Here is a 24,640-nt window from a genome sequence, read left to right on the forward strand (position 1 = left end):
ACATGCGCATGTAAGCATATGCGAAATAAGGTCATAGGTTATCTATCTCTTTCAACTAGCTACGGTCAGGATCACATACTTAACATTTGTACAGTGCAGTGGTATTACCAGAGTGGTGATGACCTGTGATGGGTGGGGATGGGGGATAGAATACTGCCATGATAAAGTATACTTGGTAAACAGTACAGTGGTATACCCACCTGTTATAGGGCCTGTTAGTGTCGAGCCTTGCCTATTATTATTAAGATTATTTCATCAAATTCTTTGAATTCAAAAAAAATATTTGTGATAGTGTTGTTAAAAGGTAATACAAAGTTTTGGTATGGGGTCATGAATTTGGTTCAAATGAACATAGTGGAAGCATATGCGATCCTACAATATTCAGTGATTGTTGTCGCGGTTAAAATCGAGGCTAAAGTTATGGAATTGCAAATAATAAACTCTTTACGTTATATAGCTCCCTCTCAAGGTCAAGATATTAATTAAGCTATAAAACAATTTGAGAGATTTCGAATTTGATGACACTTATGTTACCTTCTTTATACAGATCAAGAATCATGTCATGGTGTTTGTGAACTGCCTGATTGAGAACCCGACCTTTGACTCGCAGACCAAGGAGAACATGACCCTGCAGGCCAAGAAGTTTGGCTCTGAATGCAAGCTGAGCGACAAGTTCATCAAAGGGGTAAGTTGGTGGGGCGAGATTCAGGACTGGTTTTTAATCAAACGTATGGATTTTGCTTTGTTGAAAGAATAGATATTGTATTTGATTGGTATCCGGTTAATTCAGACCACTAAATAGAAAGTTATTTGCACCATATTAAGAAATTGTGATTGTATGTGTCAGAAAGTGACTATGATAAAGTAATTAAGAGTTCCACATAGCGCCTAATGAAATAAATATGCTTAAAACAGTGTGCCTAAATCAAGGAAAGGATAATACCACTTATTTTGGGGATGACCTAGCTAACAATGCTAACAATATGTATAGCGATTGTGGACTTTCTTTAAATCGGCATTAAAAAGACTGAAATTATTGATAACTCCTGTCCATAAAGACTTCATTCTTTTACTTTTGGATTTTTCTTATACCACGCATGTTTCTTATACCTTACATGTCTTTTTTTTGCTATTCTCGTTCTCATGTAGGCACTTACCTGTGGTATCGTAGAGAGCATCATGTCGTGGATGAAATTCAAGGCTCAGGTTTGTGATTTTCATTTTGAAAGTAATCTAATTATTTGTTATTCTGTTCAATACTTGTCATTATTTCAGACCCCCTAAAAATCAGAAAACTCTCCTATTTCATTAACAATATAAAACATTTTTAATTCACTTTTTCATGAAAATAACCCCTCTGCCTATGAGGACAAGGTAGTCTCTGTACTAAAGAATGAAACATGAGAGATTACCCCATTATGCAATCTATGTCCTGGCTGAGGAAGGAGTTAGTCAACAGTTATTGAAGTTTACTATTTAATGATTGCTAAACTTGTTACATGATAAAAGTTTTTGGGAATATAAATCTGTCATGAACTTGGCTTGACTTCATAATGATCTATACCAAATTAAAATCAAGTCTGATATCAAATAAACATGTTTTTGGAAAATGAGGTGTAATAATAGGTTTATTAAACTGTAAATAATAATGGATCTATCATGACCTTAAAAAAAGAAGAAATTATTTCTGCGTCGGATGTGCATGCTTTATGATTGGTATCAAGAACATTTTTGTATCTTCATATACGACAGAGCCAACTGGACAAGAAGTGCCACTCCTCCAAGCACTCCAAGCTGAAGGGCATCCCCAAGCTGGACGATGCAAACGATGCAGGAGGAAAGAACTCTATCAAGTGCACGCTCATCCTGACCGAGGGAGACTCGGCCAAGACCCTGGCCGTCAGCGGACTGGGTGTGGTCGGTAGAGACCACTATGGGGTGTTCCCCCTCAGGGGTAAGCTGCTCAATGTGAGGGAGGCTTCTCACAAGCAGGTGAGTGCATGGAATTTAGGAAAGGGAGCTTGGAGTCTCCTGGTTCTAACAAATTTTGCTTATTCAAAGTTGATTTAACAGAGGTTAACCCTATTTAGCCCGGGCTATTTTGAAACTGCATAGCCCGGGGGGGGGCTTCTCAGGCCCCCCCCTATGATCTCGGCCGTGAAACGCCCGATCGCCGCGAAAATTTGCATACATGTCAAGTGAAGTGTATAGAATACTATGGTAATTTCAATTTTTTTGAAAAATTCACTCATTTGCATATTTATGGTAATTTATGCAAATAAGGTCATTAAATTCACATTTTTGCCCATAAATCAGACATTATTCATATTTAAGCATTCTTTCTCACTACATATATTTGTTAGACCATTTGGAATAATAATACAACACAAAAATTTGAAAAACCAGGGTTATTCCTTATGTTATCTATTGTTTTGATAATTTCTTATGTATTTCTTTGTTTTTTTTACTTATGTATTTTATTGTTTTTGTTGTTTTATTTCATTTCCATCTATAATTCAACTATTTTGACCCCAAAATAAACACCTAAAATCTAAACAAGACCAAATAACCAATGTTTTACCTCTTTATTTGAAAAATGAGATTTCCATATGTTTTGTACACAAATCACAAAAATGAGCGATTTTCGGGCTGACATGCGAAGACAAAAGGACACGTGACTTTGTAATGGTAGGTCTGATTTTCGAAAAATTTCTTTCAAAAGTTGCGCAAGACTCGAAAGAAAAAAGTCACAAAGTTTCAGTGCAAGATTTTCTTGCGTTAAAAAATTATCGCGAAAAATGTCGAGGGGGGGGCTTCTCAAGCCCCCCCCGGGCTAAATAGGGTTAAGGTGATTCCATATATGATTGTCTGTGTATGTGTACTCAAAAGTCAATCAAGTTATTTCCAAATGCTTACTTTAAAATGACACAAAAATCAACTGTGCGAATTGTTATCTTTCTGATCACAGCCGTTTATCGTATACCATTAAATGACATTAAAACTACAACAGATCTTGTAGTGTATTACTCTTTGTTTATATGTAATTGAACCAATCATTGAAACTGCAAAGATCAACATCATCAAGATCTTGGGCCTCCAGTACAATTAACAAGAATGAAATTTCCTCACCTAAAAAGCGGAGAAAGAATATAGCATTTTCATTTCAACATTGTTGTTCTACAGATCATGGAGAATGTAGAGATCAACAACGTCATCAAGATCTTGGGTCTCCAGTACAAGAACAAGTACGAGACTCCCGACTCCCTGAAGACCCTGCGCTACGGCAAACTGATGATCATGACAGATCAGGATCAGGACGGCTCCCACATCAAGGGACTTCTCATCAACTTCATCCAGCACAACTGGCCCAATCTCCTCCATCACAACTTCCTGGAGGAGTTCATCACCCCCATCGTCAAGGTAACGCATCTTGGTGCGGAGTGTGTGTGTGAATGTGTGTGTGTAATTTGGTTTTTTGCAAACGTGTATCAATCAGATATGATTATTTACGTATGGGGACCGACCTCTAACGTCACCATCCGAAAGACCCTGATGTGGAGGCAACGGCCGTTCTTTGTTGTAGTCGACCGTAACGAGCTAATGGCTGTGTATTATATTTGCCATGGATCAAATCTGGAGACTGCCACATTGTTTGAAGTATATCATACATGTACACTGTCGTATGTGAAGAAAGTTAACCGTGGCAGGTCATTGCTTGTTCCATAAGTAAACTAAAGCTAGTAAAAGGTTAAATTCAAAATCATGTAAGAAAACAAAATAACTAAAGCAACTTTTACATAATATATGTATGCACAGGGTGCACAGTTCTATTCAGTCAAGCTTCAAGAATAATTGAGCATATATATATTTTTTAATATTCAATACCTGCTTTGGAATTTAATATAATTTCAGACCATCACACAGAGATCAAGATGTTACGCTTGTGCATGTTCAGGTACATTTATAGTTGCCAAATGTTTCTATACAATATTGAACTTATCATCGCTTATTTGTTGACATTTCATGTGTTATGTTGGTGTGTAGGTTACCAAGGGCAAGGAAACCCACCCATTCTACTCTCTACCTGAGTTTGAAGAGTGGAAAGACGAGACGGAAGGGTCTAAAGCATGGAAGGTCAAGTACTACAAAGGTACTTTTTATGCCTCCGTTACGAAGTAGCCGGAGGCATTATGTTTTCGGGTTGTCCGTCCGTCCGTCCGTCCGTACGTCTGTACGTACGTCTGTACGTACGTCCCGTTCTCGTGATCACGTTATCTGAAGAACGGATCAATGGATTCCTACCAAACTTTGGTCATATATGTATCTAGCAAAGTCGATGAACTGATTAGATTTTGGGGTCACGAGGTCAAAGGTCAAAGGTCACAGGGCTCATTATGTATGCAAAAACAGCTCGTGATCGCGTTATCTGAAGAACCGATGGATGGATTCCTGCCAAACTTTGGTCATGTATGTATCTTGTAGAGTCGATGAACTGATTAGATTTTGGGGTCACGAGGTCAAAGGTCAAAGGTCACAGGGCTCATTATGTATGCAAAACGGCTCGTGATCGCGTTATCTGAAGAACCGATAGATGGATTCCTGCCAAACTTTGGTCATGTATGTATCTTGCAGAGCCAATGAACTGATTAGATTTTGGGGTCACGAGGTCAAAGGTCAAAGGTCACAGGGCTCATTATGTATGCAAAAACAGCTTGTGATCGCGTTATCTCAAGAACCGATTGATGGATTCCTGCCAAACTTAGGTCATGTATGTTACTTGCAGAGCCGATGAACTTATTAGATTTTGGGTAACGAGGTCAAAGGTCAAAGGTTACAGCGCCCATTATGTATGCAAAAACAGCTTGTGATCGCGTTATCATTAGAACAGATTGATGGATTCCTGCCAAACTTAGATCATTTATGTATCTTGCAGAGCCAATGAACTGTGTAGATTCTTGGTTCATAAGGTCCAAGGTCATGGGCTCATTATGTATGCAAAAATAGCTTGTGAACGCATTCTCATTAGAACTGACAGATGGATTACTATTTAACTCTGGATATCTTGCAGAGCCAATGAGCTGAGTAGATATTAGGATCATGAGGTCAAAGTTCAAAGGGTCATATATGTATATGAGAAATTGTTTGTAATCACGATATTCTGAGAACCTGTTAATGGATTACAATTGAACTTGAATTTGAAAAATTTCTTCTGTTTGGTTTGTAAAATTGCTCTATGACGGAGGCATCATTTTCGACTGCGCGCAGTCGAATTCCATCTAGTTTTTTTAAATATTAGATTTCTTGAATATCTACATTTTTCCTGTCTGTCTTATCTCTTTGTCTGTAAGTTTGTATGTCTTTGCTGTCAGTAGACAAGATAATGGACTAGCAAGAAACTTATTGAAACAAATGAAACGTGAAATCAATAAACTCAAACTCAAACTCAATGAACGCTTGAATGACATTTAAAGAAGTTTGATTGTTTTTGGCCTTTGAATCAAGATTATTGACCTTTGAACTTTGACCTTGTAGGTTTGGGTACCAGCACCATGAAGGAAGCCAAGGAGTACTTCACCGACATGGCTCGTCACAGGATCCCGTTCAAGTACGGGGGCCCTGAGGATGATGACGCCATCGTCTTGGTAACTATTTTATGCTAATTCATTGAATCTATTAAAGGCCTAAGTGAAAATTTTAGACATGCCCTCAGATATCTAATAGTACAACTTGTGCTTAATAAAGTAAAGACACAGATAGGCCAAGTATCAAAACTTACAAGTTTCTTGTCCTTGCCCGCCCCTTTTTGTTTACTATTTACTATACAGAAACAAAGGCTATGATGTACATTTTGTATAAAAAGCTTCTATAGCTAAAACAAGATGAAGACATGTACATTTTTCACTGTTTCTGAGATTTGAACTTGCTTAGCAAGTGGACTAGAATGATACAAATCAATTTCTTAGTCATACATGTACATTACATCAGGGCCCCGTCTTACAAAGAGTTGATATCAATCGCAACTTATTTGCGATTGATATCAATTGCAACTGTACATAAGAGATAGGAGACTGCAAACTTGAGATTGATTGAAGGACTTGCGAGTGATTTGGATCAATCGTAACTCTTTGTAAGACGGGGCCCAGTATACTCAAATAGCACAATATCTGTGAATGAATATGTCTTGGCCAGCCTTATTTAGCATGGCGGCCTTCATGAAAAAAATGTATTAATTGGCTAAAAAATGGGACATAGTACCTTTAATTGGATCCTTTGAATTCAGAGCTTTTATAACAGGAATCAATGGCTTACCTGAAAATGCCTTGCTAAAGTTTATGTGCCACCGACCATAGTCATGAAAAAGTCATTCATTTCTTTTTTGTGACTGAACTGAACTGAGTCTCATTGTATTTGTTTGCTTATATTTATTTGTCCCTGCAGGCTTTTAGCAAGAAGAAGGTTGAGGATCGTAAGACGTGGCTGACTGAATTCTTGAAGGAGAGGAATGCAAGAAAGGATGCTGGTCTTGGAGAGGTAATTACATCTCTCTGTGATAAAAACCTGCTGCATTCATGTGCAATGAAAAATCATCAACATTTTTTTGAAAGCTAACAAAACAGATGTTTTGCATGGTGGGAAAAAATAATGCACGCCCTTGTGATGTCAAATTGTCAATTGACCAAGCGTATTGCTTACATTCTAGAACCCGTCTTATAAAATGGCATAACTACTCAAGTGTATAGAAAACCAATACACTATACACAATATAATATCCACCAACAGATCTAAAAATTGATATATGATGGCAAATAAACATCTTTCTGACATGCCAAAACGATGATATATGAATGTGTAACAGGTTAATACTGGTTCCTGTATCACAATCCTTCCTGTCAGAGTTGAATATGAAAAGTACTAACTATCCAATATGTGGTCCTCCAGTCAACAGGCCCCTATGTAAAATGACATACCAGTACTGAGTAGTACTACCCTTTTATACACAACATGCTCTAAATATGACCAACAGAAAAAAATCTGTTCCAGTGGTATGAAATCCTATTTTCATGCATTCTGCTTTATTTCCTTTCAAACCTTTCAGATGTATCTGTATAACAAGGATACCAAGGTCATCACATACACTGACTTCATTAATAAAGAACTCGTTCTCTTCTCAAACGCTGACAACGAGAGATCTATCCCATCCATGGCCGACGGTGAGTCTCATTTTTAACCCCAGGGGGGTGTTTCACAAAGATCTTAAGTCGAACTTAACTTAAGTTGGACTTAATTATGGAGAACCATTTGTAGTCTAAAAATAAAATATATTCAAAAGCGAAAATTCAAGTATTTTAGACTTTTTAAAAATTCCATATCAAGAACATGAAATCTCCTTGATAATAGAAAATATGAATGATTGAATCAACATTTTATGCCTTTTAAAATAACTTTTACAAAATATTTTCATAGATGTTAACGGCTTTCCATAATTGTTTAGTCCAACTTAAAGTTAAAGAGAAGGTTGAGTTCTGGGAAGAGGTGAAAGATAATTTGTGAGCGTTACTCATTCTTATTTCAAATCCAAGTGTGGAAGAACATCAGATAAGACATGTTCCCTGAAAAGCATGGCTCTTCAAATGCCTTCATATTCTAAATATGTCATGTAACATTGTAAAACTCGGGGGTAGGATTTTTACGCCACGTGTTCATGTAGTCCCATAAACATCTTTCTGTGTACAATGATTGTAACTTTACCAAGACTTGGCCAAATTTCTTATCATTTTGATGATTCCAGAACCTTGCAATGTACACAAATTCTTATATGCTAGATGATCAACCTTTTCTGGTCGATTCCACACCGTTTCTTTCACAATGCAATCGCATGACCAGAACTCAACTTCAACTTTAAGTTCAACTTAGGATCTTTGTGACCCCCCCCCCCTGCATTGACAATTGCTCTTGGTAGAGTACCCCCCCCCCCCCCCATGACCTCTCCCTGTACATGTACTGTACAATGATGTCATCTAAATTGCAAATTATCAGTAGATCAAGAGCTATAAAAAGTTTTTAAGTATAGGTGGCTAATTTATGTAGGATGTGATGATATGTTTATTAATTTTATCTACTGGGGCTAAATTCTCACTGCAGATGAAATCTTGAAGCTGTTTGTTTATTCAAGGAGGCCTTTTTTTGTTCATACCACAATTGTTTCAGGGTTGCCGGTTTTCCCGCCATAGCCCGATTTCAGACCCTGCCACGTCTCCGCTTTGTGATGTTGGATTTCTTTTCAAGCTTACTTTGTGAAACCAACTGGTATCGCTTTTGTTTGAATTTGTCATTTGTTTCATCCATGTAGGTTTGAAGCCTGGTCAGCGTAAGGTGCTGTACACATGCTTCAAGAAGTACGAGAAGAAAGAGATCAAGGTGGCTCAGATGGCTGGTGCTGTGGCTGAGCTCTCGGCCTACCACCACGGTGAAGTAAGTACTCATTCCTTGAAACAAAACAAAAACGTACTACCGTAATTTTGAGGAAAAAAAAACTGAATAATTCCAGGAAAAACGTAATGGTCGGCAGCTTTGGGTAAAGTTATGTAATTACTTCAGTTGTGATTGATTCAGAATAATCACAACTCGATGTCAAACGCAACTAATTACAACTGTACTGAAAATACAGGAGTTTGTAAGTTTGCGATTGATGGGAGTACTTGTGATCAATCTGGACCAATTATACATCTCCTAAAGACAGGGCCCATTAATTTTGTTTAATTGAATAACTCTGTAATATCTCTTATTTGAAAAATGTACCTATGCTTGTCACACTAGTCTTTTCCTTTGCCTTTGTGTAGTAACTAGGCAGCCATCTTCACCTTTGATGGCCTGACAATCCTAGCCATTCCTATCGTTAGACCTCTTGACTATTGAACCTCTCAAAATATTTTCTCTTCTCCAGACATCCTTGATGAGCACCATCGTCAATTTGGCGCAGAACTTTGTTGGAAGCAACAACGTGAATCTCCTGCAGCCCATCGGTCAGTTCGGTACCCGTCTTCACGGAGGCAAGGACGCTGCCAGTGCTCGTTATATCTTCACTCAGCTCAGGTAGGCAAACAGTCTTGAGCATTTACTCGTCTATCCTAAGTCGTGATTGAATGTCTCTCTCGGTATCTTATTTCTCTCTCGTTGTCAGCATTGGAGAAAATAACTAGTTCCTTGTTTATGAAGTCAGTGTCCTTGTTATGCAGGTACATCTAAAAGATTGAAACATCAAACACACCAGTCATGATAACGAAATCATGCATATTCAACCAATGATCCATACAAAAATTTTGTATGTAGGAACTGTAAGAGGCATTGATCCGTGTTTTTTTTTTTTAAATACAACTTTTGGGACTAAAGACTACAGTTTTTGAACTCCAGAGGTTGGCAGGTCTGCATCACTGTCAGCATCACCACCAACACCATCATCCTCAATATCAGCATCATTCTCATTATCTTCCTCCTCATGATTCCAATCACCCTGTAGAAATTCCCTGACGGGAGTCGTACTTTTTAAACTTCACGATCTCGCGAGGAATAAACTGCACTATCAAACAATCAGGTGATATAATTAATAACAAGGATTTATTAAAGATAATCAGCACAAATCATCCAGGACTTGTATAGTCGGTCGTGTACACATACTAATCATACATGTATATATCTCCGGGTGGAAAAACGCCCTCAGACGGCAAATAATTAACATACAAATAATAATGATCATAGTAACCGGAATCGTCTTGAGGGAACAACCTCGGGAGGGATAATCTCCGTCACGTTCAAAATTGAATACAACAAAATATATTCAAGCATCAAAAACAATAATTAGATTACGTTCAAAATAAAAATCACAAACCTGAGCTTTGAATTTCATCCGCGCCATGATATGCTCTACAATATAGGTATATGTCTACATGAGGGTGGGAATAGCAAAGAAAAGACATGCAAGGTATATGAGAAGTTCAAATTAAAAGAAGGAAGTCTAAATGGACCAGGGTTGCCAATAATTTCAGTATTTTAGTGTTGATTTCAAACAAAAAAATAAAGAAAGTCCACAATCGCTATTCACATTGTAAGCATTGCTACATGTAGCTAAGTCATCATAAAAATAAGTGGTATTATCCTTTCCTTGATTTAGGTACAATGTTTTAAGGACATTTGTTTTATTAGGCGCTATGTGGAACTCTCCATTACTTTATCATAGTCTGTTTCTGACATACACAATCACAATTTATCAAAAACAACAAATGTCAATCATCAAAAATCAAATATAAGAAGGATCTTTAATTAGTTCAGCAAAGCGTTCAATGAAAATAAACGATCAAACCAAATCAGCATTACCGAGGTCAGGCGATGACGATGCTGATGATGGCGACGGTGTCGGTGGAAAAAACAGATCCAAGAATATGCTAGCAAAAGCGATTCAAATCTCTCCACAAATGTGTCACCCAGGAGAGGTCCGGGGATGAATTCGTCGAGTCCATGTTGGACGAAAATTCGACCGGCACAATAAACAAAAACACAGTATCGACCTGTGTGTGCCGATAAAAATATTCCCTCTGATTTCCACATGGAAATATCTGAAAAAGCCCCAATCGCTGGTGTAGTGCGATTGGTTTAAACAAGCACACAAAATTAATATACATGTATACGCGCTGTACATAACAGTGACAAATCTACATAACAATAGAATATATTAACAAGCCAGAAAAGAACTAGTTCTTTGATTATGAAGTCAGTGTATGTTTCTTCCTGTATGTAGGAACTGTAAGAGGCATTGATCCGTGTTTTTCTTTTAAATACAACTTTTGGGACTAAAGACTACAGTTTTTGACCTCCAGAGGTTGGCAAGTCTACATCACTGTCAGCATCACCACCAACACCATCATCCTCAATATCAGCATCATTCTCTCTCATTATCTTCCTCCTCATGATTCCAATCACCCTGTAGAACTCCCCTGACGGGAGTCGTACTTTTTAAACTTCACGATCAATAACAATAGAATATATTAACAAGCCAGACAGAACCGGTTGGGACATGTCTGAAAAGCCAGACAGCGGATCTACGCAAGGGAAATTAATTCTCCCTAACCGCCATCTTGGAAAAAGTAAAGCAATTCATATTAAACATGTACAAATCAATGCATAAAAAGTTATTATACATATAAAAGTTTAAAATCATGACATTTGGTCACTACAACCCCCAATATTATGTGTCTGCTATGTCTTTTACATTTTACAACTTAACCACATTTTGTGTCCCTCCCTTCCTGTGCAGCACCCTGTCTCGTCTCCTCTTCCCCGCCCATGACGACAACCTCCTTGCCTACCAGTACGACGACAACCAGCGCATCGAGCCCGAGACCTACATACCCATCATTCCCATGGTGCTGGTCAATGGCAGCGAGGGTATCGGTACCGGCTGGAGCACCAAGATCAGTAACTATGACGTCCGGGAGGTGACGGCCAACATCCGCAGGCTGGTAGCAGGAGAGGAACCTGTTCCAATGGTATGGTCTTGAGATTAATTGTTATTAGTTATTGTGATGAAGGCATGGACCATCTGATAAAAACAGTCTCTCATTGTTTTTAATGCATTTATTTGTGTATTGTTTATTTAGTATGATTATCAAACCTGCCTCAGCGACCTTGTATGACCTTGAGATTAATTGTTATTATTTATTGTGATGAAGACATTGACCAATGGACCTCTGATAAAAACAGTCTCTCATTGTTTTTTAATGCATTTATTTGTGTATTGTTTATTTAGTATGATTATCAAACCTGCCTCAGCGACCTTGTATGACCTTGAGATTAATTGTTATTATTTATTGTGATGAAGACATTGACCAATGGACCTCTGATAAAAACAGTCTCTCATTGTTTTTATGCATTTATTCATGTATTGTTTATTTAGTATGAATATCAAACCTGCCTCAGAGACCACTGTTTATGTCTGAAACCTATATTCAATGAACTTGCCTATAAAACACCATCTGCTTATAAACTGCTTGCTTGTTTCTCTTGAATGGTCTTAATCCACCACCATTTTAAAGGTAAAGACTAGTTTTGGAAACGCCCCCCTCTAAAAAATGGAAGCTTTTATTACCATTCATGTGAAAGAATATGTTTTGACTAATAAGTGACGATACAAATTTTGCCGGGAAACCGCCTACTAATTGATATATTTGGTAAAGTATCATATCATTTTGACCTGGATAGATATCGCGTAGTCCCATATACATCTTTCTGTGTACAGTGCTTGTAACTTTAACAAGACTGGGCCAAATTTCTTATCATATTGATGATTCCAGAACCTTGCAGTACACACCAATACTGATATGCTAGTTGATCAGATTCCACAACGTTTCTTTCACAATGCAATCGCATGACCAGAACTGGTCTATACCTTTAAATGAACGTCCTATAAAAAACATCTATTTATGAACTGCTTGCTTGTTTCTTACAATCTTAATACATTAGTTCCACCATATTAATGACTCTTTTTCTTGCGTTCCAGATTCCATCGTACAAGGGCTTCAAAGGAACTATCGAGGAGCTGGAGCCAAACCGCTTCGTGGTCAGCGGCGAGATCTCCATCATCGACAACGACACCATCGAGATCACCGAGCTACCCGTCAGGACCTGGACCCAGGTCTACAAGGAGCAGGTCCTGGAACCCATGCTGCACGGGTCTGAGAAAGTTCAACCCATGATCACGTTAGTACTCTTGTGTTTTTACTGATATGGCCCCCGTCTTACAAGGAGTTAATATCAATCTATGTACATAAGAGATAGGAGACTGCAAACTTGCGATTTGATTTAGATCAATTGCAAATCTTTGTTGTAAGACAGGGCCATGGTCGTTGCCGTGTTTTAAAGTTTTTATTTGATTTAAAAATATTTGTCTCATTTTTATTGAATTATCAGAATCTTATATACATGTACTGCACATGTCTGTCATGCCATGATGCTCCTAGCGCTCCAATATCATAGACGAGCGTCCAAATTAATACGTACTCTGTAGTTCTCTGGCAAATGGGGAACCCACTTTTACCTGTGTGTTGTTTTGAGAAATTCAGAAGCTGTATCCTTGAAAGCAATCGTCTTTGTAAATATAATATCATTCAGACAGACCAGGGTCCTGTTACATAAAACCTGTTATCAATAACAAATTGCAAGAGGTGTATTCATAAGCTACTGAAATAGTTGCATTTGATTGGCTGACAGCAAATTTATTATAGAAATGTGGCACTTGTTGATAACAAGCTTTACGAAACTGGGCCCAGTAGACCTTAGTAGCAAAAATAATTTCCATCTAAATTGTCTGTTAACCCTACATATTTTCACATTGCAGGGACTACAAGGAGTACCACACAGATACGACTGTGAAGTTTGTGATCAAGATGAGTGAGGATAAGCTTCTGAAGGCAGAGGAGCAAGGTCTTCACAAGACCTTCAAACTCCAGTCCACCATCAGTCAGGCAAACGTCATGGTAAGGATTTGTCTTGGTTGGGATTCTCAACAGGAAGAGTAGCAAAGATGCCAGCCAGTACCATAATAACAGTGAAATACGATAATACGATATTTAAAAAATGAAAAGAAAGGAAAGATTTTTTAAAGGTTTAAAAAAAACCATAAAAACCGCAGAATTGCATAGAAACATGTACAAGTAAACTCCTGCAAACCGGACAAAAACTTTGCTTTACAATTTTATCATTAAATGTTAATGAAAAAGGTCACCAACCTACGTACGCGACAACCAATTACTGGTGATTGTACGTCACAAACAGATACAGATACAGATACATTTTACTTCACCGTTTTTACCAGTAAAACATTTTTTCTGACATTTTACTGGCCCGGGCCAACGAACATACTGTGGTAGTTTCAAGTTTTCTTGAAAATCTTATTTTTTACGACAATTCAGTCTGTTTTTTGTTTGTGTCAAGAGGTTGGCATCTCTGGAGTAGGATTTAGTAAGGGCTGGATACAAATTGGTGTCCTGTGCACACCGACCTTTAAATTTTTATCCCAGATCTCCCATTTTTTTTTCAATTGCTAAAGAGGAGTCCAGTCACTCCAATGCTTACATAACTTATAAATGTATATAATAAAAGAAACTACATTAGAAATATAATGAATCTGCGATGGGTAATTGCAATGATGCTCTAATGACTGTATTCCTTCTTGTTTTAATTACCAGGTTCTGTATGACAGCAATGGGGTGATCCGTCGATATGACAACGTGGAGGAGATCTTGAGAGAGTTCTTTGCCTTGCGCGTGGAGCTCTATCACTCACGCAAGGCATACCTCGAGGGGATCCTAGAGGCAGAGTCCTCAAGACTAAACAACCAGGCAAGATTCATCATGGAGAAGATCGAAGGAAAGATCAAGATCGGTAAGCGTTGTCCAGGGTCCCATTTCACAAAGCCTTTTCTCAATGACAAATGACAAAAAGCAGTTACAAATCTGCTGATGACCAATCAGAAGCAAGGATTTCAGTAGCTTATAACAAAAACTGTCATTTGCCACTGATGACAATAACCCCCTAGGCCCTGTCTTACAAAGAGTTGATATCAATCACAACTATGTACATATTCTTGAGAACCTACAAAAGCAAGCTATGCTTTCCAGTAGGTTCCTGTTTCATTTCATAATTTTGAGCTTACTTTGTCAACTATGTTCTTTATTGTGCAAACAATTGTTTTATGAAATGAAATAAAATCAATCAATCAATCAAGAGATAGAAGACTGCTAACTTGCGTTTGATTTGGATCAATCATAACTCTTTGTAAGACGTGACCCAGTAATGTTTATTTTTTCTTCGTTTGCATCATAATAAGCTAGAATTAGATCACCGATTCTTGTACGTAGCTGTAACTGTGTACATACTTGTGACTTATTTTTGTGCTTCGCTCTGAGTTACAACAAATTTCTTTTTTTTGTTCAAAGCTTGAGGTATTTCTAGGAAGAGAAGTACAAGAGCAGACTTGGTCTCATTTCTAGAATCCCCCTCCCTTCACTATTTCTTATGTCTTTGCTATTAAACAGAGAATATGCCTAAGAAGGGGATGATCCAAGTCCTTGTGCAGGCTTAGACTTGGACCAGATGAAACTCGTTTCCCCTTTTCACTTTCACTTTTAATACCTTTGATAACATAGAACATGGCAAATAAAATGATGATCCATGAGGTACTGATTTCTTATATCTTCACCTACAGAGAATATGCCTAAGAAGGAGATGATCCAGATCCTTGTGAAGCGTGGCTTTGACTCTGACCCTGTCAAGGCCTGGAAGGAGAGCCAGGTGAAGGCTGGGGAGCAGCCGGCGGGCGGGGAGGACACCGAGGACGAGGAAGCAGCGGAGGCCACGCCTGATTCAGGACCGGACTACAACTACCTCCTGGGTATGGCCCTCTGGAGTCTGACCAAGGAGAAGAAGGATGCCCTCCTCAAGAACAGGGATGATAAGGTAGCAATTCATGGATGACAAAGAGTTAAAAAAATGATAGAACAACCCAAAAGAAGATGATATTGGATGATGTAGATATACAGTAGGCCTGCGGTTGCACCATGTGAGAGAGGGGGGGGGGGGGGGGGATTGAGGAGTCCTAAAATGGACCGTCGGTAATCTTGAAAAAGACTGCTGGGTATTTTTCTTAGCTTATAGTTCTAAAGCGAACTATAGCGCCGGTTAAAGAGGATGGGTAGTAGGAGTGGCTCGAACAGGTTGACTATCCATTATCAGGAGTAATGATATTGATTTAATATACTGTCTTAACTAAAAGTATCAAGATCTTTTACAAAAAAAAAAAAAGCACTCACATGTCATAAAGGGTCCATTACAATATTTTGTCAAAACTAAAGGCTTTTTTTTTAATGCCGAATTTTGAAGAATTTTGTGAGCTCGCATACAGGATTGAACTAAATTACAATTAGCTTGCTCATATTTGGTTGTCCCCATACTATGCCTCTTTTTTTCTACAATGAATGGTCCTGTAATATGTCATTAATGTCTCGTTTTCATTTTCATTTTCATTATCGTCTTCCTTCAGGCCCGTGAGCTCGAGATCTTGAAGGGCAAGACTGCCACCATGCTGTGGGTCGAGGATCTAGATATGTTCTCAGCTGAGCTGGATGTGAGTCTCATTAAACTGGAATTAATCTTAATCTTTAAAGTTTATCACACTATTAAAGCTGAATTTAATGTGTTCTGTACTCAATATTGAATATTCCTTGTACCTAAGATAATCCCAAATGTACCCTTTTCATTATTAATTTTTTTTAAAATGTTATAGCTACATTAATTCGTCGCTGTTTTCACGAAGTGACGGTAGTGAAAAAAAATTGCATTCACTTTGCGTTACGATTTTCCTCACTACCGTCACTTCGTGAAAACAAGGACGAATTGTATCTGTTAAATGAGCATCACATTTGATAAGAAGCCACCATTGTTATAAGTAGTAGCTGATACAATCCAAACAGATTGCAGTTCAGAGCTAGTTGCAAAGGTTATATGTGGAAGCACTATCCCATGGCATGTATTCGCAGTAAAAAAAATTAAAAAGTAGCAATTTGGCACACACAAAAAGGGCAAAACAGTGAATTCAACCTAAGGAATCATGAATGGTTTTGACTGACAGTATGTGCACAATATAAATGTAGCTATTATTGTTATTATTTCTACCACTACAATAGATGGTTAGTTTTTGGATAGTTTGCCTTTTAGATACAGCACTAAAGCGAGTCTCCATTCTATTTTTTCCATTAAATGTTAATGTCAAGCCAATGTGTGATTTCTCCACAGCGCGTTGAGGCCCAGGAGAAAGAGGATGCATCGTCGGGCGTCGTCATGGCAGCGGCCAAGGGAGCCAAGGGCAAGGCAAAACCCCGTAAACAGAAGCTACTCACCAAGGAAGAGACCAGACCCTCCCCCATGGGACGCCGTGTTGTCCCTCGCATCGATCCAGCAATGAGGAAGGCTGCTGAGGTGGAGAGGAAGAGAGTAAAGGTAAGGAACTCTTTCAGGGGTGGTACAGTGAAACCTGTCTATAAAGACCACCCAAGGGAGACAAGAAAAGTGGTCTTTATAGGCAGGTGGGCTTTATGTACAGGTTCCTTTAGTAAATGTTTCAATTAGAAACCATTTTCAAGGGAAACAAAAAATGTGGTCTTTGTAGACAGGTTGTCTTTTTATACAGGTGGTCACTAAAGCAGGTTTGACTGTATTCTGAAAGGGATGTTATCATTTATGTTAATGAAACGATGTTGATTGTCATAAGAAATTAATTGGTTAAAGTCTGCGCAAAGCCAGCTGCATTTGCATTAAGTTGAAAGAGACATAATTGCAAGCAACAATGATAGCATCAGTTTGTATGCACATCTCCCTCATAACCCCCAACCAGCACTCCATTTATCCGTAATAGCACATTTTTTAATAAAATGTTGCCATCTTGTTTGTGACCCAACAGAAGGTGAAGACCGAGTCTGGAGAAGAGAAAGTCAAAGAAATCAAGAAAGAAATCAAAACCGAACCAGAGATACCCGAAGAGGAGAGAGAACCACTCTCATTGGCTGAGAGACTGGCTAAAGCTAAGTCAGGTGAGTTGTAAAAAGTAATTGCCTTTCCCCGGTTAAATGTGTCTTTTTTATGCATATTTGAAAAAACTTCTGTGCTGCATTTTCGAGCCCTCCTACAGTTTTACTCCCATTTATACAGGCCCCAAAAATTATTATAAGAATTTTTTTTCCTGATAATTCTTTCAAAAAATCTTGAATTTCAAATTCATGTTTGAAGATAAATAAAAGAAGGTGGCATAACAATGTGCACTGGTTGTCACAAAGGTTGGTTTGGTGTTTGTAATCTGCAGTAATTATTGTTGGAATTTTAATTTGGAGTTTTTATGAAACCCATAATGTATGCCATTTTCTTGATATATCAAAGTCACTTATATTTTTTTCCCAGTATGGTAACTTGATATTATAATTCCTCTCTTTCTCTCTTTTCGTCATGCTCTCTCTCTCTCTTTTCCATTCTCACCCCCTCTCTCTCTCTCTCCCTTCCAACCCAAGGTGATGATGGGGTCACCAAGGTCAAGAAGCAATCAACGTTGACCCTCAAGCCGGTCAAGAAGGTCGCCAAGAAGGTCGCCAAGAAATCTTCCAACCCTTGGTCAGGCTCTGAATCAGATGACGACGACTCGCCCATCATCCAGAAAACAAAGGTTCCAAGGAAATTGGCATGTAAGAAAAATCAAATTTCATATCTATAAAGAATTTTTTATTTTTTCACTATCAGATCGAATAAAACTCTGCCGAAACAAATGAGTTGTTATATTTTGCCCTCATGGATGTTGATATTTCATGCCCTCTTTTCTTCTTAAAGCCCGTCTGTACTAGTTTGGCCAGGGGATTAGACCTCCCTGCAAGGTCACTGACAAGGGTTAATCTCATCTAATCAGCTCTCGATTAACTTAAGAAAAAGGGAATCATGGGGGACCAACAGGCACCGACTAGGCATTGTTTGCTATATAGAGAGCGCAAGTAGCTGTAAGTAGTGCAGTGGGGCTTTAACATGTAACGTGCATCTGATCCTTTCTGTGCACTATGCAGTGTCATATCAGTCATTATCTTGTTAGCAATTTGTTGAAATGATATCATATTCATTTGTGATCTGCAGCTGCCAAAATAACATATGCCTTCAGCGACGATGATGAGGAGGATGACATCGAGATGTCGATGCCACGTGAGATGTCGGACGAGTCTATCAAGATGGAAGACCTTGCCGACGAGGACGACGGCGACGACGATGTCGACGGGTCTTTCATCGCTCCTCCAGCCAGGAAGAAGGCCAAGAAGGCAGTCATTGCTTCTGATAATGATGATGAGGATGATGATGCCATGGATACACAGAGCACATCTAGCTCCAAGAAAGGTATGTTTGTGTCATAGTGTATCGAGGGAGAATAATATTCGGCTTTTATATAGCGCTTAAAGGCATCGTTTAACAATGTTAAATCTGAGATGCCATGGACCTACGTGTTATCAGTGTCCGTGATATGGTGTAATATTGAAGCCCTAAAAAAAAAATCGCTCTTCAAAATGACTACGAAGTGCTTCAAAAAAGTACAAATCTTTGAGTGACCGGTTATACCATACTCGTTTTCCCCAATACGGTAGACTGTAGTGTTATGAAAACCGTTTGGCAAACTGTTTTCAAAATTTGTAATTCCAATCATAAATATCTTGATAATCAGACAGGCGATCGGCTTGTAAAAGTCATGGGGTTCCTGACTGACCTAAAGGTTTATAATTATCGTTGCAGCATGAGCTAAATCCAGGATTTTGTTTCAGAATCTGAGACAAAGTTACCGGATCCCTTTAATACATCAACGATGTGTCTAAGCGCTTTACATTACCCCGGTCGTGGGATTCAGGCTTAACCGCACACAATGTATGCACATTCTCCTCTCGTCCTATAAGCTTCATGTCCTTCTTTTCTTTCTTTTTTTGCCGTTTCTTCTAGTTTCCGATGAGGATATGGTGCCCAAGCCTGCTGCAAAACCTAAGGCAAAGGCTACAAAGGCCAAGGCCAAGAAGGGTAAGTTAAGAGAGAAAGAGAGAGAGAAAGAGAGAGAGAAAGAGAGGGGGTGGGTAAGGCAGAGAGGAGAGATTAGAGAGAGAGAGAGAGAGAGAGAGAGAAGGGGAGGGAGGGAGGAAGAGAGAGAGAGAGAGAAATAAAAAGAGAGAGAGAGAGGGGGGGGGGGGGGATGGCAGAGAGAAGGAGAGATTATAGAGGGGGGAAGAGAAATAGAGGAAGACAGTGGGCAAGTCAACAACATACATGTACAGGTATGTGTGTGTATTTGTGCAATATTTCATTTCATTATCCATTGACGTTATTTAGGGCCGGGGGAGGGCTATTGGAGTGGAATCCTGCTTCCACAAACTTTTGTAAATTAAATCAGTATAGCAGAGATACTGCTCATACACTGTACCTGTCTTTTACTTTGTCAGTTTAAAGATAAGCTTGAGTTCTGGTAAAAAAAGAAAATGAATTCTCACAGAATCTAACAAAACTTACACTGAATGTTCAAGATTACAAATAAATGTCATGTGCCAAACAATTTTGGAAGAAAATGTATACTGGCTGGTATAATGAGCATAGAAAGATAAGGAAATCTTAGTAGTACTGGCCCCGACACCATGTGTGTTGTCCCATATACATCTTTCTGTGTAAGTAATTGTTACTTTACCAAGACTCTGCCAAATTTATGATGATTTTGATGACTCCAGAACCTTGCATTACACACCATTACTTACATGCTATATGATCAACTTTTCTGATCCATTCCACACCTTTTCTTTCACAATGCAATCGCATTACCAGAACTCAAGTTTATCTTTAACAATGTACAAATCCACAGTCTTCTATGGTCAGATGGACTTTGTTATCTTTGAATTACCTTGTACTCGCTATGCTTTGCTTTCCACATACCCAAGAGATTTGTTTTAAATTAAAAAAAAAAAATGTAACTGCGATTGGTAACAATAGCCAGTATAGGTATCAACAGAGAGCCCCAAAAAGGCCAATCAAATTGGTTCGTTGCTGCTCAGATGATGTAAAAGTAGTTGACAGTAGGAAGAGGCATATTTTTGTATGTAGCTGTAGTCACGTTTGAATTGTGTGTAAAATCAATCTCCTTTGCAGATGAGAAGCAGCCATCCATCACAGACCTGTTCGGTAAGAAGGTAGCCCCTAAGAGGAAGAAGATGGCGTTATCATCGGATGATGAAAGTGATGAAGTCCCTGCGAAGAAGCCAGCAGCATCCAAGACGGCAAAGAAAGGTGAGTTGGTGAATGATTTAATATATACATGTGCAGGATTTGATGCACGCTGATGATGGTCTAGCTGTTCTGAGATTACCCTTTTTTTTTCCCTCTTGGTTAAATCAAGCAATTTAAAATATTTTGTCTCATTCTCAAAATTAAATTTACTGTATAAACTTATTTTATTACAAACGTATTTCGTTACTTGTATAATTTATTTGTTCTATTATATATTGTTATACTGTATAGTTTATATATTAGCGTTTGCCCAGGGGCAAAAAAAAAATTGTTATAGAATTATTTTTGTAATGATAGATAGTGGAAGTGAGCGCCTTACTGGCTGACCAAATGTTGGTTTAATGTGTTACCTGATGATTAAGTCTTAAAAAAAAAGTTGTATTGCCCTTTGTGACCGACCCCAAAATCTTATATCTGTGGTCGGCTTTTAACCGTTTTTTTTTTAGAGAAAAAAATGTTTAATCATTTTTTTTTTAAAAGCATTCAAAACTGAAACATTTCAGCCCAAAGAGGGGGGGGGGGGGGGGCAGGGGTGGTAGAAAGATTTCTGACTGACTGACCATCTTTGTTTAGGCCTTAGTGTACTAGTGGGATCCAGTGGGATGTTTTGCTTGTAATGACAGTTCCTTTTCCTGCATTGTTTCCAGCTGTGAAATCTTCAACTACTACCTCAGACTCAGATGATGCTTTCAAACCCAAAAAAAAGACTGCTGCAAAGAAACCAGCAAAGGTGAGACTATGAAGACAAATTATACTGAGAAGTAATGGATTGTAATCTCTGTACTACATGTATTACACCCATATCTCAATGAGTTAACTATTAAAGAAAAGTACTGGGCCCCATTTCATGATACTTGTCATTATTGACAAATGACAGTTTTTGTTATAAGCTAGGGAAATTCTTGCTTCTGATTGGTTATCATCAGATTTGTCACTGAGTTTTGTCATTAGTCATTGAAAAAAGACTTTGTGAAAGTTGTCCTTGGTCCTGCCTAGATCCATGTTGTAGATAATCCAAACTATAAAATCATTCCGTTGTAACTAACCAGATTATAACACTGTTGTTTTCTGTATGTTTTCAGCCAAAAGCAAAGCCCAAGAAGAAGGCTCTTGATTGGTCAGATGACGACGATGATGCATCATTCCGTATCCATGACGACAGTAGCGATGACGTAGTTCCTCCTCCCAAGAGAGAAAGGGCCGGTCGTGCCAAAGCTACTGTAAAATACAACTTCTCGGATGAAGATAGCGACTATTAATCATCATTAGCGTTGCCATTTTACCTGAACTTTTGAGAAAAATCAATGCTCATCTTACTCCTTCTGTGACATCAAGTCGTTACAAAGTTGCCATAAATAATCACGATCGCAAGACTTTGGAAAAAATAACTCCAGAATAATTTCAATACCTTATTGTATATATCCCATGGAAATCAAGTTCATATCGAGTCAATAAGTCATTGCATTGCCCACACACAATGAAGGTACCTGTGTCTGTTTCAAGAAAATAAACTTGGCTCTTTCAAGTCCAAACATATCACTTGACTTGACACTTTCAGGCGCCACGTGCCACTCTGACTCAGGCACAGAAGGAATTTAGGTTCACCTTTTGCACATCTTGAGCTTAATATTTTGTCTTCCCATTGTACATTTATGTATATTGTATAGTATAGAATGTAGTCTTATGTCTGACATGGTTTGTCAATGTAAATATTGTACAGCGAGATTGTGATATAAAGCAACTAGCGCTAATGTTCTTTGTAAATATGGACCCTTGTAGCTTTGGGCCGGATCTGAGTCAAACTTGAAATGTAAAAGGAAGGAGCGTCTCTGTGTGGCTATTGGTATTTTTGTCCAAACCAGAGTGAAATAAGTATTTAGAAAGGCACGGTCCAACATGTAACTTTTGCATGACTTTCAGGGGAAAAAGTTGTGATTGTAGAAGTATATGAAGACTCGAAAGTATGAAAGTGGTGTCTGTGAAGAAAATTTGATCAAATGATGTGCTTAGACGTGTCAAAAATCTGAATTGAAATTTAATTTCATGATTTATACATCCTGATCGATGTATTGTATGGTGACACAATCAGGGAAAAAATGAATATCTATTTTTGGGGGCTACTTTTCAACCTTGTCTGCATGAAAATAACATTCTAAAATTTGTTTTGCATTGAACTCTAAGCAAATTTAAGGGGACTATTTCGCCCTGATCCCCCGTGTAATTTTTTTACTGGACACAATATAATGCTTTTATTTAGTAGCCTTTGTTTAGGCACATGTATGCCAATATATGCATTTTTTATTTACTTCGCATATTATGCTAAAGAAGTTGACTTTTGTAATCATCCTGTGAACATTCTAATGATGCTTGTTATTCACATTATCCAGCAAAAGTGTAATGAATTGTGTGTCCTTCTGTTGAGCAATCTATCAATATTGCTTCCCTTTACCCAGGTCTAGAAATGGGTACCTACTATCCAGTCAGATGTGAACATTATCATGGCGTGAGTCGGTGAGCATGTGCATGGCTCTATATACTGACTAACTGGAATACTCCCCTTCTAATGACTCTCTAAAGCACTATTTTCAGTAGATGTTGAAATATGAAGGCGCTGTATGAATTTGAAAATGCTTGTTTTTGTATCGTTGCTCAGCCTCATCACAGGTAAATCATGAAGATTTATCTAGACTTGTCCTATAAATACATGTCTAATTGATGTACATTATGTGTCGTTGTTGGTACAATGATTGTACTGTGTTCTGTTTTATTGTTTGATGTCAACATGAGTTTGATGTCTTCCATGTCAATAAAACAGACAAACTGAACATTTGCTTTGTTGTTTGTTGTTTTATTATTGAGAAGAATTGGAAGTTGGAGCAGATATGGACTGGAATTTTAGAATTCAAACATTAATTATCCTCATGTAGGCTCTGGGGTGGTAATCTGAGATTTATATTCTGATATAGATATTTCTTAGAATAAAGATTATATTCTACAGATAAATGAAATACATGAACATGTTCATGATGTAGTTTGAATATAAAATCATGCTTAAAGATAAACTCCAGTACTGGTAAAAAAAAATTAATAATTCTCACAGAATCAAACGAAACTCACACTGAATGTTTACGATTACAAATAATTGACATGTGTTAAACAATTTTGGAAGAAAATGTATACTGGCTGAGTAATGAGCATAGAAAGACAAGGAAATCAAGGTAGTACTAGCCCCGACACCATGTGTGTTGTCCCATATATAGCTTTCTATGTGAGTGCTTGTTACTTTACCAAGACTCGGTCATATTTATTATGACTTTGATGACTCCAGAACCTTGCAGTGCACTACTTACATGCTACATGATCAACTGTTTCTGATCCTTTCCACACCTTTTCTTTCACAATGCAATCGCATTACCAGTACTAAAGTTTATCTTTAAAAATACCACCCCAGGTATAAATGGAGATTTTTTTTTTTTTCCATTAAAAAAAAAAAATGTTTCTGAGACTGAGGCCCCATGGGGCCAAAGGGGGAATTTAATATTCTAAGACAGTATAGGCAGGGCAAAATACACATCCATATCAAACATGGTCCACAATGGAGAAAGGGGAGGGAGGCAAATGAAATTAGAAATTATTTCTGTGCTAAAATGATAGCATGAGGAGGGATAATGGGACCTATGGATTGAAATTTCAGTTATAGAAAAGAGAGCCTTGATTTAAATTCAATGGGGGAGGGGGCAATGTCTAAAAAAAGTAT

The 24,640-nt window shown here is 38.1% G+C and overlaps 1 protein-coding gene across 2 annotated transcripts in view; it reads left to right on the plus strand.

Moving 5' to 3' along the window:
• The window catches only part of LOC582001 (DNA topoisomerase 2-alpha), a 32,701-nt gene extending 8,993 nt beyond the window's left edge, over positions 1 to 23,708 (plus strand). Inside the window, exons 10-33 of one of the 2 annotated variants that reach the window (XM_030994986.1) lie at positions 548 to 685; positions 1,150 to 1,206; positions 1,753 to 1,992; positions 3,184 to 3,420; positions 4,045 to 4,150; positions 5,533 to 5,642; positions 6,439 to 6,531; positions 7,097 to 7,211; positions 8,351 to 8,472; positions 8,945 to 9,093; positions 11,309 to 11,540; positions 12,551 to 12,750; positions 13,388 to 13,526; positions 14,238 to 14,433; positions 15,257 to 15,507; positions 16,091 to 16,174; positions 16,843 to 17,046; positions 17,507 to 17,636; positions 18,108 to 18,278; positions 18,715 to 18,969; positions 19,561 to 19,635; positions 20,746 to 20,883; positions 21,531 to 21,613; positions 21,966 to 23,708. In XM_030994986.1, the coding sequence (XP_030850846.1) occupies positions 548 to 685; positions 1,150 to 1,206; positions 1,753 to 1,992; positions 3,184 to 3,420; positions 4,045 to 4,150; positions 5,533 to 5,642; positions 6,439 to 6,531; positions 7,097 to 7,211; positions 8,351 to 8,472; positions 8,945 to 9,093; positions 11,309 to 11,540; positions 12,551 to 12,750; positions 13,388 to 13,526; positions 14,238 to 14,433; positions 15,257 to 15,507; positions 16,091 to 16,174; positions 16,843 to 17,046; positions 17,507 to 17,636; positions 18,108 to 18,278; positions 18,715 to 18,969; positions 19,561 to 19,635; positions 20,746 to 20,883; positions 21,531 to 21,613; positions 21,966 to 22,142 (3,702 nt within the window). In that variant the 3' untranslated portion in view covers positions 22,143 to 23,708. The remainder of the gene's footprint in view (positions 1 to 547; positions 686 to 1,149; positions 1,207 to 1,752; positions 1,993 to 3,183; positions 3,421 to 4,044; positions 4,151 to 5,532; positions 5,643 to 6,438; positions 6,532 to 7,096; positions 7,212 to 8,350; positions 8,473 to 8,944; positions 9,094 to 11,308; positions 11,541 to 12,550; positions 12,751 to 13,387; positions 13,527 to 14,237; positions 14,434 to 15,256; positions 15,508 to 16,090; positions 16,175 to 16,842; positions 17,047 to 17,506; positions 17,637 to 18,107; positions 18,279 to 18,714; positions 18,970 to 19,560; positions 19,636 to 20,745; positions 20,884 to 21,530; positions 21,614 to 21,965) is intronic. The other variant, XM_030994987.1, reaches the window with a different exon arrangement.
• The last annotated feature ends 932 nt before the right edge of the window (positions 23,709 to 24,640 follow it).

The sequence above is a fragment of the Strongylocentrotus purpuratus genome, unplaced genomic scaffold, assembly GCF_000002235.5.
Source record: "Strongylocentrotus purpuratus isolate Spur 01 unplaced genomic scaffold, Spur_5.0 spur5_scaffold_21, whole genome shotgun sequence".
Classification (NCBI taxonomy): domain Eukaryota; kingdom Metazoa; phylum Echinodermata; class Echinoidea; order Camarodonta; family Strongylocentrotidae; genus Strongylocentrotus; species Strongylocentrotus purpuratus.